The following is a 19,327-nucleotide window of genomic DNA, read 5'->3' on the forward strand; positions in this document are numbered from 1 at the left end:
CCTGCGTCTAAACACTGTTTGGCCCTGTCAGTTCACCTTCCCTGCTTTAAATCTGAACATTTCACCATTATTTGTATAGCTCTGGAAAGTTTTAAGTATAAAGTAGCATCTGATTGTGCAAAACTTTCTGCATCTTTGTCAATTTTTTGAGTTTTTTTTTTTTTAGTTATCTTTAGTTTCTTGGATTAGTAATGAAGTGATATTCTGAACCTAACTCTATAAGGACGGTGTGTATGATGGCAACTTTAACTGGGAAACTGCGTGGTCACAGGGATGGGATTCAATCATCCCAGATTCCTCACACTCCACCTGGATCTGCAGGGAGAGAAGGAAAGAAGAAGAAGAAAAGAAGAAACACGACTAAAGAGAAAAACAAACCCAGCTGTGAGCAAAAGAAGAGAGGACATCCGAGCACACCTTCCCATTCTGATGACTCAGGTAGGCACTTTTTGTTTCTGATTTTTGTTTGCTTTTATTTATATACAGGACACTCAGCTTATTAATCTCATCTCATCTCATTATCTCTAGCCGCTTTATCCTTCTACAGGGTCGCAGGCAAGCTGGAGCCTATCCCAGCTGACTATGGGCGAAAGGCGGGGTACACCCTGGACAAGTCGCCAGGTCATCACAGGGCTGACACATAGACACAGACAACCATTCACACTCACATTCACACCTACGCTCAATTTAGAGTCACCAGTTAACCTAACCTGCATGTCTTTGGACTGTGGGGGAAACCGGAGCACCCGGAGGAAACCCACGCGGACACGGGGAGAACATGCAAACTCCGCACAGAAGGGCCCTCGCCAGCCACGGGGCTCGAACCCGGACCTTCTTGCTGTGAGGCGACAGCACTAACCACTACACCACCGTGCTGCCCCCCAGCTTATTAATATTCTGGTTTATTATGGAACTTGGAAGCTGACAAAAGTAATTGAATTTTATATCATTAAAGTATAGATAGGGGAGAGCGGGGAGACCTGGGACAAGTTTTCAGCTTTTGTAGATTGTGTGAAATTCTTTGCAGGTCGTGTCACATTCATATTACATTAGAGAGTGTTTACTGTACCGTCTTACCACAACATTAGTTTCTTAGTGTGTCACATATCCTGGCCTTCAGGATTCACTTTTTCTCTCATTATAATTTTTTTTTTTACAGGGAGACATGGGACGTTATGTTGGGAAGCTTGGGACATCATGGGGAGACATGGGACAAAAATAAAATCTCTATGTTTAATTTTTATTTATTATCAAAACTTGTCCCATATGAACTGTATGAACACACAATTGGTGGGTTTCCCAAAAGCCTCTTAACACTAAGAGCATCTTAACTAGGACAGAGAGTGTTCATTGTGCTGCTCGCTCTACCATTTAACGATGATCTTTGTGCTACGATGCATTTGAGAAACTTGGCAAGTGCTGGTGCAGCAATTTAGAAAAATTTCAGTTCAGAGGAATTCCAGCGTTATGGACGTGACACTTGAACTCAAAATGGCAACAAATGACCCAGTGCATGTTTTATTGTCTCCCAGTATTTAAACAGGTGTTGCATATTTTAAGGCTGTACCATACTGGAGAAGTGATAGAACAAGAACAATTCCCATAGTGTAATTCAGTAGTTTGTTAGAGAACACTGAAGAACAAACAGCATCATGAAGACCAAAGAACTCACCAGACAGGTCAGGGATAAAGTTCTGGAGAAGTTTAAAGCAGGGTTAGGTTATAAAAAAATATCCCAAGCTCTGAACATCTCAAGAAGCACTGTTCAATCCATCATTCAATCTAGGGCATGCCAGAAAATGCCAATAAAAGATGCGTTATGGATGTGACAGAAAAAGTATCACTTTTCTTGGGTGACTGTACATTTTTATCAAACTCTGTGAAATTGTAAACCTAATGTCGAAATGGAGATATCCGTTTGATAGAGGGGTCCAAGGTGAATATTAAAAAATCTTTGTTTAAAATATTTTGTATTTCATGCAGAGTTTCGGAAGGAAAAGTCAGCGTTATGGATGTGACGAAATTCCGTTACGGATGTGACGCGTCTGAAATAGACATGGCATATGTTTAGAAAATCAGCAATTTAACCACCATAACCCTTTGAAAAACTCTCTAAATATCAGCTAAAACTATCAAAGTTCTTAAATAATATTTAGGATGGCTATTGTTTTGCTGTTTTGCGGATTTTAGCATACATTTCTGTGGCTTGTGGCAATAATATAGAATTGTACATGATCAAAGTTGATTTTAGCTTGGGTTTTACATTATAAGAAAGAAATAAGACATTATAAGACAGTGACACATTAGGTGATCAAAATATTTATTTATGTATGTATGTATTTATTTATTTAGTTTGTTTAGTTTGAAATTTGGGATCTCCTGTGAGGTTGACATTTACATGGAATTGCCCTTTACCCAAAACCTGACTCAACAGAACAGTTCCATTCTCAAGAAGGAATGAAATAAGATTCATCCTCATGCAGGGACACCCCTACATTTTAACAAACTTTTTAAAACAATTTTATATTTGTAAACCACAAGAAAAAACCTGTAATATGATGAACTGTCCCAGCTCTCCCCATCTAGGCATTTTGAAAAAAAAAAAAACCTCCTTAAATGTTTTCCCCCAGAATTTAAGTTTAATAAATAATACTATACATAGCACATCAGGTGCTACAGTGATGCTGGGATTGCATTCGTATGGCCCTGGTCACGGTATTGGTCCTACTCCAAAAAAATGTCATGTCTAAGCTCCTGTTAGCTCATGTTAGATATTTATCACCAAAAGCACAACATGTCCTAATAGTGTTCATATAGGACTAACTTAGGTAACATCATTATTTTTTTTCTGATCTATTTCCAGGTGACCACAGTCACCCAAAGCCTCCCATTTGGCCATATGCCGTGTTGCATGCAGATACAGGACCAGGAACTGTTTATAGTTTTTTGTAACTTTAGGGTATTAGGAAATCAAAAAGTATAGTACTGGGTACATACAGTGCCTTGCAAAAGTATTCATACCCCTTGAACTTTTTCACATTTTTCCGCCTTACAACCACGAACTTAAAAGTTTTTTATTGAGATTTTATGTGATAGACCAATACAGAGTAGCACATAACTGTGAAGTGAAACAAAAATGATAAATGGTCTTCAAAATTTTAAACAAATAAAAATCTGAAAAATGTGGTGTGCGTTAGTATTCAGCCCCCTGTACTCTGATATCTCTAAATACAATCCAGTGCAATCAATTGCCTTCAGAAGTCATCTAATTAGTTAATAGAGTCCTACTGTGTGTAATTTACTCTCAGCATAAATACACTTGTTCTGTGAAGGCCTCAGTGGTTTGTTAGAGAACACTGAAGAACAAACAGCATCATGAAGACCAAAGAACTCACCAGACAGGTCAGGGATAAAGTTCTGGAGAAGTTTAAAGCAGGGTTAGGTTATAAAAAAAATCCCAAGCTCTGAACATCTCAAGAAGCACTGTTCAATCCATCATTCAAAGATGGAAAAAAGTATGGAACAACTGCAAACCTACCAAGACATGGCCGTCCACCTAAACTGACAGAGCGAGCAAGGAGAGCACTGGTCAGAGAAGCAGCCAAGAGGCCCATGATCACTCTGGAGGAGCTGCAGAAATCCACAGCTCAGGTGGGAGAATCTGTGCACAGGACAACTATAAGCCCCATACTCCACAAATCTGGCCTTTTTGGAAGAGTGGCAAGAAGAAAGCCATTGTTGAAAGACCGGCATAAGAAGCCATGTAGGGAACACAGCAAACATTTGGAAGAAGGTGCTTTGGTCAGATGAGACCAAAGTTGAACTTTTTGGCCTAAATGCAAAGCGCTATGTGTGGCGGAAAACTAACACTGCTCATCACCCTGCACACACCATCCCCACTGTGAAACATGGTGGTGGCAGCATCATGCTATGGGGATGCTTTTCTTCAGCAGGGACAGGGAAGCTGGTCAGAGTTGATGGGAAGATGGATGGAGCTAAATACAGGGCAATCCTGGAAGAAAACCTGTTGGAGGCTGCAAAAGACTTGAGACTGGGAAGGAGATTCACCTTCCAGCAAGACAATGACCCTAAACATACAGCCAGAGCTACAATGGAATGGTTTAGATCAAAGAATATTCATGTGTTAGAATGGCCCAGTCAAAGTCCAGACCTAATTCCCATTGAGCATCTGTGGCAAGACTTGAAAATTGCTGTTCACAGACGCTCTCCATCCAATCTGGCTGAGCTTGAGCTATTTTGCAAAGAAGAATGGGCAAAAATGTCAGTGTCTAGATGTGCAAAGCTGGTAGAGACATACCACAAAAGACTTGCAGCTGTAATTGCAGCAAAAGGTGGCTCTACAAAGTATTGACGCAGGGGGGCTGAATACTAATGCACATCACATTTTTCAGATTTTTATTTGTTTAAAATTTTGAAGACCATTTATCATTTTTGTTTCACTTCACAATTATGTGCTACTCTGTGTTTGTCTATCACATAAAATCTCAATAAAAAACTTTTAAGTTCGTGGTTGTGAGGTGGAAAAATGTGAAAAAGTTCAAGGGGTATGAATACTTTTGCAAGGCACTGTACAAGGATGTTTCAGTTTTACTGCTTGTGCAACATAATTGGGACCAATAGCGTGACCAGGGCTGTATCTACAGTCTCCTTACTGGTTCTTACTATCATTTAATCAGACACACCTACCTTGTTGGTTCTTTCACCTTATAAGTAGAAGTGTAGCCAGAACTTTTACACTGGAGTAGCCAAGTTAGAACCAATGAATCTCTTTGGGAAGGTCAACGGTGTGGGGTGAAATAATAATCCATCCATAGAAAATGACATAATGTGGTGCCCCCTATCTGTGTGTGGCTTGAGTAGGATTCAACTGGGACATAAATGGTACATACACCCTAGCAACATTTCTTTGTTGTCTAGCAAGTTATAAAATGTCCTAAAAATCTTATGACATTAAGAGCTAGCATTACAAATTCAGTATCTTTAGCTTATGGTAGCTCATAATGAACTGAAGAAATCCAATGCCGCCAACCAAATCACAAATATTTGTCACAAATATCAGTTTTCTTCTGTGTTAGCTAGTTCACTTGTTTGTTCTTGCATGACATGATACTCATTTTCAATCCTTGTCATTGGAAAATGATTTAATGAACTTTCAAATGTCCCATGAGAGATTGTAGTGGGTGTTTCGTTATGATTCTAATATATCACAGTGAGATTTACCAAGTCATTCAGTTTTACATCACATGACATTGTAACAACAACAACAACGAGAGCATCAGTGACGGCATAGCTCACTCCAGCCCCATCTAGTCCAGAAGGAATTATGTAAAGTGCGCAATAAATGTTGCAAGCTATATACACTATATATAGACACTATATCCACCCTAGGAATACCAACCTATTTGCCAGAAAGAATCCAAAAGAGCGAGTAATTAACTGAGAAGAAGTTATTTTTGTTGAACTGTTCATTAAGGCTTAATTAGTCCATAACTTCATTAATAATTGTAATGAAGCAAATCTGGGTGGAAGTTCTATGCACCCTAGGCACCTCTACCTTCATGCCAGAAAGAATCAAAATTGGTGAAGAATTGAGGGAGAAGAAACGATTTGTGTGGAAACTGCTCATTAGGGCTTAATTACTCCATATCTTCATTATTATTAATTGCAATTATGCAAATCTGGGTAGAAGTTATATGCACCCCAGGCAGACCTACCTTCCTGCCAAAAAGAATAAAAATTGGTGAAGAATTGAAAGAGAAAAAGCAATTTTCGTGAAATGTGGATGATGCCGGACGGAAGATGGACAACACATGATGGCATAAACTCATCATCTATTGGCTGGATGAGCTAATAATAATGACGGAGGTTGCCAAAGGGCTTCATGCTAGGATGGCCACCTCTTAGCCCCGCCCTTATTTCCAGGTATACAGTTAGAGATTTCAGCTTATTTTTATATGGAAAAAATGTTTTAATCATTCTTTAGCACTTTCTTCTTGTTAGTTTCTAACCACAGGAATGGATATTTTTGGTCAATGGACCATTTCCAACTACTAAAATGCCAACTAAGATGCCACTATACGATCACCCATCCACTCTCTATACCACTTCTCCATCAAGGTCAGGGCAGACGTTGGATCCAATCCCAGCTCACTTTGAGCAAGAGTCAGGGTCAAGTCAAGTTTATTTGTATAGCGCTTTTAACAATAAACATTGTCGCAAAGCAGCTTTACAGAATTTGAACGACTTAAAACATGAGCTAATTTTATCCCTAATCTATCCCCAATGAGCAAGCCTGCGGCGACGGTGGCAAGGAAAAACTCCCTCAGATGACATGAGGAAGAAACCTCGAGAGGAACCAGACTCAAAAGGGAACCCACCCTCATTTGGGTTCATCCTGGGCAGTTTGCCAAAGAACCACTCACACCTACGGGCAATTTAGAGTAGCCAGTTGACCTAATCTGCATGTCTTTGGACTGGGAGAGGAAAATGGAGTACCTAGAGGAACCCCATGCAGGTACGGGAAGACCATGCAAACTCTACACAAAAAGGTCCCAGTCAGGTGTAAGGTTCAAATCTAGAACCTTGTTACTGTGAGGCGACAGTGCTAACCACTGCACCACTGTGCCACTATTATACTATCATATCATATATCATATTATATTTTCAGTGGTCCTGTGGTCTCTGTCCATTGATTGATATGGGCAGGGGGTGCTGGCAATTAAGCATAACAACAGATTGCATTTGTTAACTGTATACAAACTAAGTGGTGCTTGAAAGTTTGTGAACCCTTTAGAATTTTCTATGTTTCTGCATAAATATGACCTAAAACATCATCTCAGATTTTCACACAAGTCCTAATAGTGCAGTGGCCAACCCTTGAAAAGCCCTCTAAAAAGAGGTGGTACCCCTCCAGGCGGTAGAACAAAACGGGACCTGTTTTATTTGAAGGGTATGGGTGTCTACTTCATGAAAAACATGGTTGTACAAAATTAATATTGTAACAACATATGGATTAACCCCTTATTTGCCGGACCATCTGCAAAATTCTGTATGGCCAAAGTTTTCTGTAATTTGAACCTAATTCTCATTCCAACTAAGGTAAGAGTTGTGGGAGGAAGGCCTATGGCCATCTTAATTACTGCATGCTGCATGCTGAACAGTCCTAAGCAGCACATGGCTTCATGTACAATGAATGGAACTCTGTGTTTCTCTGGGCAGCCAACGCTGGATTATGTAATTGCTGTGGCCACCAAACCTCAGTCTGGCCACTATCCCAGGATTGCATCAGGTTCTGTACACAAAAGAATCAGCACCAGCCGAAGTCCGTGATATCACTCACCTCTACTGTACGGACGGTAACTACTCAGAAGGTACCAAGTGTGTTTGTGTGTCGGCAGGGCTCTTCTGCATTGACATTTGTGAGTATGTTTCCTGTCCGAATGTCCCCCATGATCAGGAGACATTGGCAGAGATGTGAATGACATACAGCATGGCATTTTCTACATGAATCTCTACTTGACCACCCCTTGACATAATGAGTGAACTAGATTTCAACCTGAGAATAAAAAGGGTTATAATTATTGAAAGTCATGTTTGATCGAAATGAAGGCCTATTATTTACTAGTAACTGTTCAGGGTTAACAGCACAAAAGAATCCCCAGATCTGCACAAAATGAACAAAATATATTCTATTCGTTTTCGTGTTGTTGTACACACCATCCAAATAATATGTGTGTATTGTTTCAATACAAAAACATCAACAGGTTTTTATAGAAGAGGAAGCAGATGTTTAGTAAGATAGTGCTTTTCAAAAATATCTTATGCTAGCAAACCTAATTTCACGATCAAAGATGTCGGCAATGTTTTGTATGACCAATGACCCGATCAACCTGTATTAGCTAGGAAGGGGTTAAATTGCTTGAAAACATGTCTCAGACTACATTTGCATCTTTGAAATAATGATTTCTCTCCTTAGTAATGTACAACTCATCCATAGAGAAAATATCGGCTTCATTTTCTCAAATTGTGATTTCAACGTTAAATCCGGGTTTATGCGCAGTCGCAAACAAAGGGTTAATTGGCAGCGTTGTACCCATTCTGAACAATTCAAACTGGTATTTTTGAATAAAAGACATCTAAAACTATAGAATGATATAAGTTTTCCCTTATTTTCCTGACAATTAATCATTTATAATTGAAATATTCAACGAACAACCTGAAAAAAACTCAAAAATATTTGGATTCTAAGGGGTTAATACACCCATAAATTGATGAAAATCAAATTAAACGCCCAGAAAGGTTGCATTAGCATATCATGGACCTAAATGATGCAGTATATTGATGCCCACACATCAATATGTGCATTCATTGCAGAGGAAATGCCTCTGGTATAGCGATACAGAATTTTGCAGATGGTCCGGCAAATAAGGACCATATGTTGTTACAATATTAATTTTGTACAACCATGTTTTTTATGAAGTAGACACCCATACCCTTCAAATAAAACAGGTCCCGCTTTGTTCTACCGCCTGGAGGGGTATGCCCTTTATTTTCAGCTCCTCGCCACTGGTCTATAAAAGTACCGTAGATAAAGAGAACCCAGTTAAACACATGAGACAAAAATATTATATTTGGTCATTTATTTATTGAGAAAAATGATCCAATGTTACATATCTGTGAGTGGCAAAAGTATGTGAACATTTGCTTGTAAGCAAATCAGGTGACATTGAGCATACCTAACAACCTGTGTTTTCTCTCTCTTTCTCTTTTTCACCTCCCCCGTCTGTCCCTCTGAGTTACATGTCAATCCTGAGATCGAGATGCTGACCTCTTCTGCTCCTTGGACCTGCCTGATCCATCCTGGTGCCCTATGTCTGGCTGGAGTCTCATCACATCGCTCCTGTAGAGGACGGCCCCATATGGACAGTTGAAAGTCACACTTGGAAGACACGCTGGACAATTACAGTCATGCTTTTATGGCTGAAGACTACAGTTGACTTGCTAACTTTAGGACTGCAGTTGTCATGAACAAAAAAATGTATGATGTTATAATCACATTTTCTGTTATCACCCAAATGAGGATGGGTTCCCTTTTGAGTCTGGTTCCTCTCGAGGTTTCTTCCTCATGTCGTCTGAGGGAGTTTTTCCTTGCCACTGTCGCCACAGGCGTGCTCATTGGGGATAGATTAGGGATAAAATTAGCTCATGTTTTAAGTCATTAAAATTCTGTAAAGCTGCTTTGCGACAATGTCTATTGTTAAAAGCGCGATAAAAATAGACTTGTCTTGACTTGACAATCACTTAAATTCAATGAAAATGCAGGAAAAACTAAATGCTCAATAAATTCGTGTTACATTTTACACCTTCAAGCCTTAAGAAACCTCACCTATGCATGGGTGTACTGCTGAGAACCAATTTGTCTGGAAAGGAAAGATCAATTACATTTAATCCCATTATGTTTAGCTATACAGTGTATAGGTTAGCTCTTTTTGTGGTTGGGAATTAATCTGAAATCCATCTGCCTTTGTTTATTGCTTTGGTGTGTTGTAGAGAAACCCCAGACGCAACGGTCAAGCAACACGGAGACGAGCAGTGACCTGAACCCTGCCAAAGGCCATGTCAAAGAGCGGAGTGGAAGGAAATGCCGTAAAGGCAAACACACACAGACTGCAGTGGAGGAAACCCCAGCTCCAGAGACAGAGGAAAAAATGGAAGTGAGCAGCCAAGCACAGGAGAGCCTGAGGTGGGAAGGGGTTCTGGATGATCCGATTGCTGAAGCAGAGCGGCTGGAGGTCTACAAAGCTAACCGGCGCAAACGCTACATGGCATTCAAACAGACACTATTAGAAAATGCCAAGGCGGTGCTAGGTTCTGAGTCAGATGTGAATAAACTGGGTAGAACATGCAAAGCTGGTTCAGCAGCTATTGTGTAGAGTTTACTAGTTTAGTTTGTTCTGTGTTCATACTTTTTTTTCAGCATAGCAGCACATAAATATCATATATCTTCTCTCTCTCTTTTTTTTTTGGTATACCATCAATGTTCTGTATTCGTTGCTTGCCATTTAGCTGTGCCAAGCTCCCAGAGCCATTCTGATTAAAAAAAAAATGCTTAAATATAACAGAGTGAGGGGAGAAGTTCAACAAGATGCTTTCATCTTCTTATTCAGAATTAGAATGCACGCAAAAAGCAGGCAGACTGGAACATTCTCAACGACTCAAAACATATTTACATTCAAGGGAACAAAATTAGCCATGCTTGCCAATTTTCTCTCTCCGCTGTCAATCACAGTGACACTAGCCAATCGTGAGCATCTTTGAGCTCAAGTATGTGGAAGACGGTAGATATCCAGGTGTGTTATGCTGCTCTGTGAGACAACCTTACCTGGTTGGTAGTTGTTGTGTATTAAAGCTGGCTGCTGGTTGGAATTTGCCAAATTGGAAAGAAAAATGGAGGAAAGCCACATTTACATACTTGGAAAAACACATCTACAGTTGTGGTCAGAAGTTTACATACTGTACAGTGGCATGAATGTCATCTTGGATATGAATGTCATGGCAATATTTGGGCTTTCAGTAATTTCTTTGAACTGTTCTTTTCCTGTGGCAGAATGATTGTACAGCACACAGCTTTAATTAAAAAAAAAACACACTAGAATTTGGTGCACAAGTTTAAATTTTCTTTGGGTTTTCTGAAATCAACACAGGGTCAAAATAACACACCTACGGTAATATTTGGGTAAAATGTCTCTTCGCAAGATTCACCTTGACCAAACATTTTTGTTTACCATGAACAAACTTCTGGCAGAATTCTGGTTGGCTATTTCATGATTCTTCATGGTAGAATTGGTAGAGTTCAATTAAATTTTTTTTTTCTTGGCATGGACTCGACTTATAAGCACGGTCCATATGTTTTCAATAGGGTTGAAGTAAGGACTTGTTTTAAGCTTAATGTTAGCCTGCTTTATCCTCCACAACCAGCTCTGATGTGTGTTTGGTTTCATTGTCCTCTTGTAACTCCCAAGTCGTGTTCAAGTTTCTGATGGTTTATGCTGAAGAATTCGGAGGTAGTCCTCCTTCTTCATTATTCCATCCATTTTGTGCAATGAACCAGTTCCACTGGCAGCAAAACAGCCCCAGAGCATGATGATCCTACCACCACCACCACCAGTTGGTACAGTGTCCCTCTGTACATGGTGGTCATTGTGGCCAAACAACTCAATCTTTGTCTCATCTGACCATACAGCTTTCCTCCAGAAGGCTTTTTTCTTTGTCTGTGTGGTCAGCTTCAAACGAAGATGTCAATTCTTACAAAAATTCTTACTATACACAACTGAAGAAATTTTCACTTACTTATGATGTTTCAATGTCTTTCTTAGCTGACATCTTGATCACATCTAACACTTGACGTCTCCGGCCACCGCTGGATGGTGTACATGACCTAGAAATCTCACCTGGGAAGACCAGGTCCTGGCGTGTGAGGGACTTTGACTTGACTACATTGTAGAACCATGAGCTGGCCTAGTGGTTAGTGTGTCCTCCTCTCCATCATGAGTTCTACCAAAGACCATTTGGGTCATACCAAAGATCATTATTAAAATGGTACCTACTGCAGTCTGGTGAAGCGCCACAATACAGATGTGAATAGGAAGTCAAACTCTTGCAGTTACCAAAGGACCGGACCTCCACTGTAACCCCAGCGATGTAACAGGCAAGAGGCCGAGGGCTATAGAAACAGAGATCCATGCCGCCCAGTGTGCTAAGTACCTGATTAGTACTGGGACAGGAGACTGCCTGGGAAGACCAGGTTTTGGCATGGGAGGGACTTTTTTTTTTTTTACTACATTCTAGAAAGTATTAGATTTTTTTTTTACATACACTGGGTCCGGGCGGCACGGTGGTGTAGTGGTTAGCGCTGTCGCCTCACAGCAAAAAGGTCCTGGGTTCGAGCCCTGGGGCCGGCGAGGGCCTTTCTGTGTGGAGTTTGCATGTTCTCCCCGTGTCCGCGTGGGTTTCCTCCGGGTGCTCCGGTTTCCCCCACAGTCCAAAGACATGCAGGTTAGGTTAACTGGTGACTCTAAATTGACTGTAGGTGTGAATGTGAGTGTGAATGGTTGTCTGTGTCTATGTGTCAGCCCTGTGATGACCTGGCGACTTGTCCAGGGTGTACCCCGCCTTTCGCCCGTAGTCAGCTGGGATAGGCTCCAGCTTGCCTGCGACCCTGTAGAAGGATAAAGCGGCTAGAGATAATGAGATGAGATGAGATACACTGGGTCAAAATTTCCCATCTTATCTCTTAAAGATAGACAGCCTTTGGATTTAATAAAATCAGTGAAATTTAGTTCCCTGTGAAATGTGGTCATTGTGAGATATGTTTATTTCTGTAATATCTCACAAAATATCAGGCCATTCTGTGGCTGGGAAGTTATTTAACTTGAGGGGATTAAAGCAAATAATGTGCATGAAATCGCTGGCTTCGTGCAGTCAAGCAGACAGAGGAAGTCCATGTGTGCATGTGCAGGTTTACCTTCTTCTTCTTCTTTTGGGTTTTACAGCAGCTGGCATCCACAGTGTTGCATTACTGCCATCTACAGGTTTCCCTTTGAGCGTGCACTGACAGTTCCATCATTCTGTCGCTAAACGAACAACTGATCACACCGAGGTGCTCGCTGAGTGCCAATATTTATTAGTTTGGTCCTGCGTTTCCTTTCCTTCGTATATAACATAACGTCTTTTCTTCTCGCTTTCTTTCCATTACTGTAGTCGGTCTTTCACGTTTCATTCGCACACTCACGTCCTCCATTTTTCACTCCTGTTTCAAATTTGTATCCCACAATGCCTTGTGTGAACGGGGAAAGCCCACCACATGATGCTGTGATACATGATGTAGTATCTTGAATTGGGTCATGGTGAAGCAGGAAAAAATAGCAGAGAATTTAGGGCCATGTGTCTCTAAATTCATTAATTGTTCTATTTTTAAAAAATTAATAAAATTGAAAGTCTGTGATTCAAATTCAGTAGTTCTCAGTCCACTAAACAAAAATAATTGGGTGTCGGGGAAAATTCTTTTTATGACCTACATTTGAAAAATCTGAAAGGCGGTCTACCTTTAAAGAACTCTAAAATTCTACATTTTACGCAATTTTATAGACAGGTATTTGAATTAGGACAACATAATGATGGGCATCAGCTCGATCCTGAACCTGTCTGTCTAGAACTTCACAAGTTTTCTGTGTGTCTGTGTGGGTTTTCTTCAGGTTCTCTAGTTTCCTCTGACTTCTCATACACATGATAGCCTTAATTTCTAGGTACAGGTGTCCCATTCAGGGTGTATTCTCACCTTATAGGATCATCTCCAGATCCACCATGATCCTGAACATCTAAAGCAGTTACTGAGGATGAATAACCAAATGTATTTGAGTTAAAACACATTTAGGGAGCATTATGTATGAACTAATTTTGGAAAGACAACAGTTTTAAAGGTACACAGCAAAATCTGTCTAATATGCAAATGATTAGGGAATGACGTAGTGAGAGTGTCCCAGATATTATTAGTGTTTCAAGAGACTTCACTTGCACCATTATATATTCTTCATATTTGTTGTGATGTGTCATAACACTGGGGGGGGGGGGGGGGACTTTCTCCTGAGCATGTTGTGCGAGATTTTATAACTTGGTAATACAGCAAATACACAGAAATCGATGACCCACATGTTGCTGCTTGCTCTCTAATGACCTGCTCCTGATGTCAACCTACAGTATATTTGACTTCTTTAACGAACAGCTCCATGTCTCTGTCAATTCAAACTCAAATTCAAATAAGTGCTCATGGTGACCTCAGAGCTGAGATTTTAATATTCATGACAACCCACAAAAAAGACGTCATACCCTGAACAGATTACACAATGACTTCTAAAGGGATGCAGACGGCATCTGAGTAGGTTTGCATGGAATATTAAAGCAGGAAAGTATCAACTTGTCTGTCCCCCCCCCCATTTACAGCTGTCTAATGTTGGAGAACCTTTCCTTGGAGAACTGTAGTCTCAGATCCCATTCTTGGCAAACAGGAATAAAACCCGATGTTATCATCTGATGTTGTAGCCCATCTGCTTCAATGTATTATACTACATTATGAGATGCTTTTCTGCTTACCATGGGTGCAAAGAGTGGTTAGTTGAGCAATTGTAGCCTCCTGATCAGCTTAGTCCAACCTAATGACCCTCTGCTTCACACTACTCCACTAGATTGTGGATTATTTTCCTTACATGTACAGTTTTATTCTATTACATTCACTGGATATGAGCAATCGCACACTCTGATTGGCTACTCTACTACTAGGATATCAGCTCATATACTGTGATTAGAGAAAAACAAAATGGCAGAGCATGTTGCTGAATCAACTGAGGATGAAATAAAAGCTACTCAAAAAATACAAAAAAAAAGCAATAAAATATGGAATGGAAGTATTTCCTGGTAAGAATGTATCTTTTTTTAAAATTCATTTTTCAAGAATTATTATTATTATTATTATTATTATTATTATTATTATTATTAAACCATTTTTCACAAAGTGCGCCTGTCATTTCGCCAGTTTGTTTACATTCTTGGTTTCTAAGCGGAAATGATTTTGTCGGATGTTTTGCATAAAGTTTTTATTTATTGAGTTTGCAAAAAAATTAAAATTAAAATGCTCCGTTTCTCAAAATCCAGTGAATGTGGATAGAATAAAACAGTCATTCCACTCAATCTTGCCGTACACGACTTATAGCCGACTCGGTGCTATGCGCCCTGTCAGCTCTCAGCTCATGTACGACTTGATTTCATGGAATAACTATTAATATTCACATTCATTTATTAAGCAAGGCATCATCCAAAGCACAGGATGCACCATGCCTAAACCCTGCCTAAATGTTTATCTCAGCAGATTTGTGAAATGGTTTTAAGGAGAAACTCGTAGTTAGGTGTTTTTCATGCCACTTCGTAGAATTCTTAGAGTAAGATGAATATTCTTTGTGAACGCAGCTCCAGAAACTGAGGGTTAAATTGTTCATCTTCACTGTGCTTGTGTGATAAATAGATAGCACATTTAAGTCAACACCTTTTATATAAATATGTATCTCAAGTTCTCACCTCCTACTAGAATCTCAGTGTGAGCCATGTCTGGATCTCAGCACCTCATGTTCTTCAGCATTTTAGCTTACACTGGAGACTATACATAGGATTTTTTTTTAAATATTGTACATCAAAAAAAAGAAGAATATAAAAAAAGAAATTTAACTTCATTACGAAATACTGTATAAAAGAGAAAAATTCATCAATTTGTTAAACTCTTTCATCCATTTGGCTAAATTATGAAACTAAATTGACTCAGTTAAAGCTCAGGAGTGCTCATCTTTTTATTTCTATTCACACAAACTTTTTCTGTCCTCAACTTTCAAGAAAATTAGCTACAAATCTTGCTTTTGATATGACTGGGTTAAAGTATTATACTATGGATAGTAATAATGTGTACTTCCTCCTACTTGCCACTAGAGAGCGCTTTAAATCTCAACTCTCAAACCCAGGTTTCTGTAAAAGCAGAAGGATTTGATACAATGACAAAGCATTCCAGGAAAAGAAGCATACCTCACATCTCCAAGGAAACTAATTCAATAAAACAAGGTATATTCAGGATATGCAAACCCTTTTAAGCATTTTTTTTTAGCATCTGTGCATTTTTTTTTATAGTGCTATACAAGCTGTCCATTTTATTAGGAACACTTTCACAACATTCATGCAATTATCCAATCAAACAATCACGTGGCAGCAGAATAATGATAATAAATAACGAGCTTCAGTCAATGTTCACATCAAATTGGAGAAAAAACGTGATCTCAGTGCACTCTCGGAAAATAAAGTACATTATTGTACCTTTACGAGTACAATGGTTTGTCACTGGAGCAGTACCTTCTAAGGTATTTATTTGTACCCTTTATATACCACTTAGGAACATAGATGTAGCTTTTTGGCGCTAAAAAGGAACACATAATTACCTTAAAGGAACAGTCCACCGTACTTCCATAATGAAATATGCTCTTATCTGAATTGAGACGAGCTGCTCCGTACCTCTCCGAGCTTTGCGCGACCTCCCAGTCAGTCAGACGCGCTGTCACTCCTGTTAGCAATGTAGCTAGGCTCAGTATGGCCAATGGTATTTTTTGGGGCTGTAGTTAGATGCGACCAAACTCTTCCGCGTTTTTCCTGTTTACATAGGTTTATATGACCAGTGACATGAAACAAGTTCAGTTACACAAATTGAAACGTAGCGATTTTCTATGCTATGGAAAGTCCGCACTATAATGACAGGTGTACTAACGCCTTCTGCGCGCTTCGACAGCGCATTGATATCTGAGCTCCGTATCAATGCGCTGCCGAAGCGCGCAGAAGGTGTTAGTACGCCTGTCATTATAGTGCGGACTTTCCATAGCATAGGAAATCGCTACATTTCAATTTGTGTAACTGAACTTGTTTCATGTCACTGGTCATATAAACCTATGTAAACAGGAAAAACGCGGAAGAGTTTGGTCGCATCTAACTACAGCCCCAAAAAATACCATTGGCCATACTGAGCCTAGCTACATTGCTAACAGGAGTGACAGCGCATCTGACTGCGTCTGACTGACTGGGCGGTCACGCAAAGCTCGGATAGGTACGGAGCAGCTCGTCTCAATTCAGATAAGAGCATATTTCATTATGGAAGTATGGTGGACTGTTCCTTAAAGTTCAATAATGAACCTTAGGGGGGTACATTTGTGTATTTGTGTAGATTGTACCTTGGGGTACAGAAATGGACTCCTACTGTACCCCTGTTTCTGACAGTGTGATTTGTTAGTGCTGAATATTTCAGTTTTTAGTGTTTCAGAAACTGTGGGTCTCCTGGGATTTTCATACACAACAAGCTCTCGAGTTTAGACAGAATGGTACGAAGAACAAAAAACATTCAGTGCCCGGATTGGAAACGCATAGAATAAAAGGGATAGAATGGGGGTTTTTTTTGGCTGTTTTAATAATTTGTGTAATCTCTCTTAAAAATGACAATTTTTTTTTTTTTTTTTTTTGGGGGGGGGGTTTCTTCACTTTTGGCTTTCCTTGTCTCTCATGCAACTTCAGTCATTTCTATGTTCGAGGTCTGAAGTGGCTAGTTTACTTTTTAAGTCGTCAAGTCAAGTTTATTTGTATAGCGCTTTTAACAAGCATTGTCGCAAAGCAGCTTTACAGAATTTGAACAACTTAAAACATGAGCTAATTTTATCCCTAATCTATCCCCAATGATCAAGCCTGTGGCGACGGTGGCAAGGAAAAACTCCCTCAGACGACATGAGGAAGAAACCTCGAGAGGAACCAGACTCAAAAGGGAACCCATCCTCATTTGGGCAACAACAGACAACATGACTATAACATTAACAGTTTTAACATGAAGTCAGTTTCATTGATGTTATAAACTCTTCATTGATGGAAACTTGAGTGCAAAACTGTTCATGACAACTGCAGTCCTAAAGTTAGCAAGTCAACTGTAGTCCTCAGCCATAAAAGCATTACTGTAACTGTCCAGAGCGTCTTCCAAGTGCGACTTTCAACTGTCCATATGGGGCCGTCCTCTACAGGAGCGATGCAATGAGACTCCAGCCAGACACAGGGCACCAGGATGGATCAGGCAGGTCCAAGGAGCAGAAGAGGTCAGCATCTCAATCCCAGGACTGGCATGTAACTCAGAGGGACAGATTGGGGGGGGGGGCACAGGTTGTTAGGTATGCCCAATGTCACCTGATGAGTAGGAACAGTATACATATTGCGCTGAGTACAAGCAGGGACTCCGGCAAAACTAACTATGACAGCATAACTAAAAGAGGAGAGCCAGGCATGAGGGGCCCCGGGACATAAAGCAGCAGCCACTACACCGTCAACAAACTCGAGTGAGCAAGTGAGGAGGGACTGACAGCATCCATACATCCCAGTTTACCAAAACACTCTGTCTGAGGACCCTCCAGATCTCCTCCTTTACCTCATAAACACTATTAACAAAAGGCTTGACGAAACAGATATATTTTCAGCCAAGACTTAAATGCTGAGACTTAAATGCTATTTTTTTTTAAATGCAATAATTGTCCTGCTTGACTCATATCTAAACTGTTTGCAGCGTCACTGTAAAAATAACCTAGTTTACACTGTAAAAATAGCAGTTTATTAATAATACCAGCAAAAAAAAAAATAAAAACAAAGGTGACTTGGATATTGGAGTAAGCATATCAGATATCAGATCCTGTAACAAATACAAAGATTGATTTTAGACTGAAAGACTAACTGTATAGTCATGGAGGATGAGAAAAACCTATGTAGAGGTTCATTATTCTGATATTTTTCAACATTCCCTCTCTCAGTGCATTACATGATTCAAAGCACAACAACGTGCTGCATTTCTGTTTCATTTGGAGTTCACGCCAAGTCATTTTTGCCATTTTTATATTGTCATATGCCTGTGTTTTGGCTCTGAGTCCCAACATTGGACTGCAACCTAAAGTGTGCGCTGCTTCTGCGTTCATCAGATTACACACCTTCGGGTTCCTTTGTCTCAGTGCAAAGTCTCATCATTTGTTGTCTTATTTTTCATCATCCCCTGCTCTTTTTTTTTACAGTTTCAGTTCCATGTTTAGACCTGTTTCTGTGTTACTGTTTATGATTATGCGTATCCTGTGTGCCTGTACTTTGACCCATGTTTAATGATTGAATTATTTTATAAAGAACACTTCAATTTTATACACTTGTGTCTTGTCTGTTTCATTACACATTACACATCTCATCTCATTATCTCTAGCCGCTTTATCCTTCTACAGGGTCGCAGGCAAGCTGGAGCCTATCCCAGCTGACTACGGGCGAAAGGCGGGGTTCACCCTGGACAAGTCGCCAGGTCATCACAGGGCTGACACATAAACACAGACAACCATTCACACCTACGGTATATTTAGAGTCACCAGTTAACCTAACCTGCATGTCTTTGGACTGTGGGGGAAACCGGAGCACCCGGAGGAAACCCACACGGACACGGGGAGAACATGCAAACTCCACATAGAAAGGCCCTCGCCGGCCCCGGGGCTCGAACCCAGGACCTCCTTGCTGTGAGGCGACAGCGCTAACCACTACACCACCATGCCGCTCTACATTACACATGTCCAGCAAAAAATATAAAAAAGATTATTTGTCCAACAAATAAATAATTAACCGTTTATAATTAAAATAGTCTCTATTTGCATCTATCTATCTATCTATCTATCTA

At 40.1% G+C, this 19,327-nt stretch overlaps 1 protein-coding gene across 1 annotated transcript; it reads left to right on the forward strand.

Annotated features, from left to right (window-relative positions):
* The first annotated feature begins 236 nt into the window (after window positions 1–236).
* On the forward strand, window positions 237–9,953 carry liat1 (ligand of ATE1). The gene is made up of 2 exons (XM_060934934.1): window positions 237–438; window positions 9,571–9,953. The coding sequence occupies exons 1-2, from the start codon at window positions 237–239 to the stop codon at window positions 9,951–9,953; spliced, it is 585 nt and encodes a 194-aa protein (XP_060790917.1).
* Window positions 9,954–19,327: the final 9,374 nt, after the last annotated feature.

This window comes from Neoarius graeffei, chromosome 12, assembly GCF_027579695.1.
Source record: "Neoarius graeffei isolate fNeoGra1 chromosome 12, fNeoGra1.pri, whole genome shotgun sequence".
Taxonomy (NCBI): domain Eukaryota; kingdom Metazoa; phylum Chordata; class Actinopteri; order Siluriformes; family Ariidae; genus Neoarius; species Neoarius graeffei.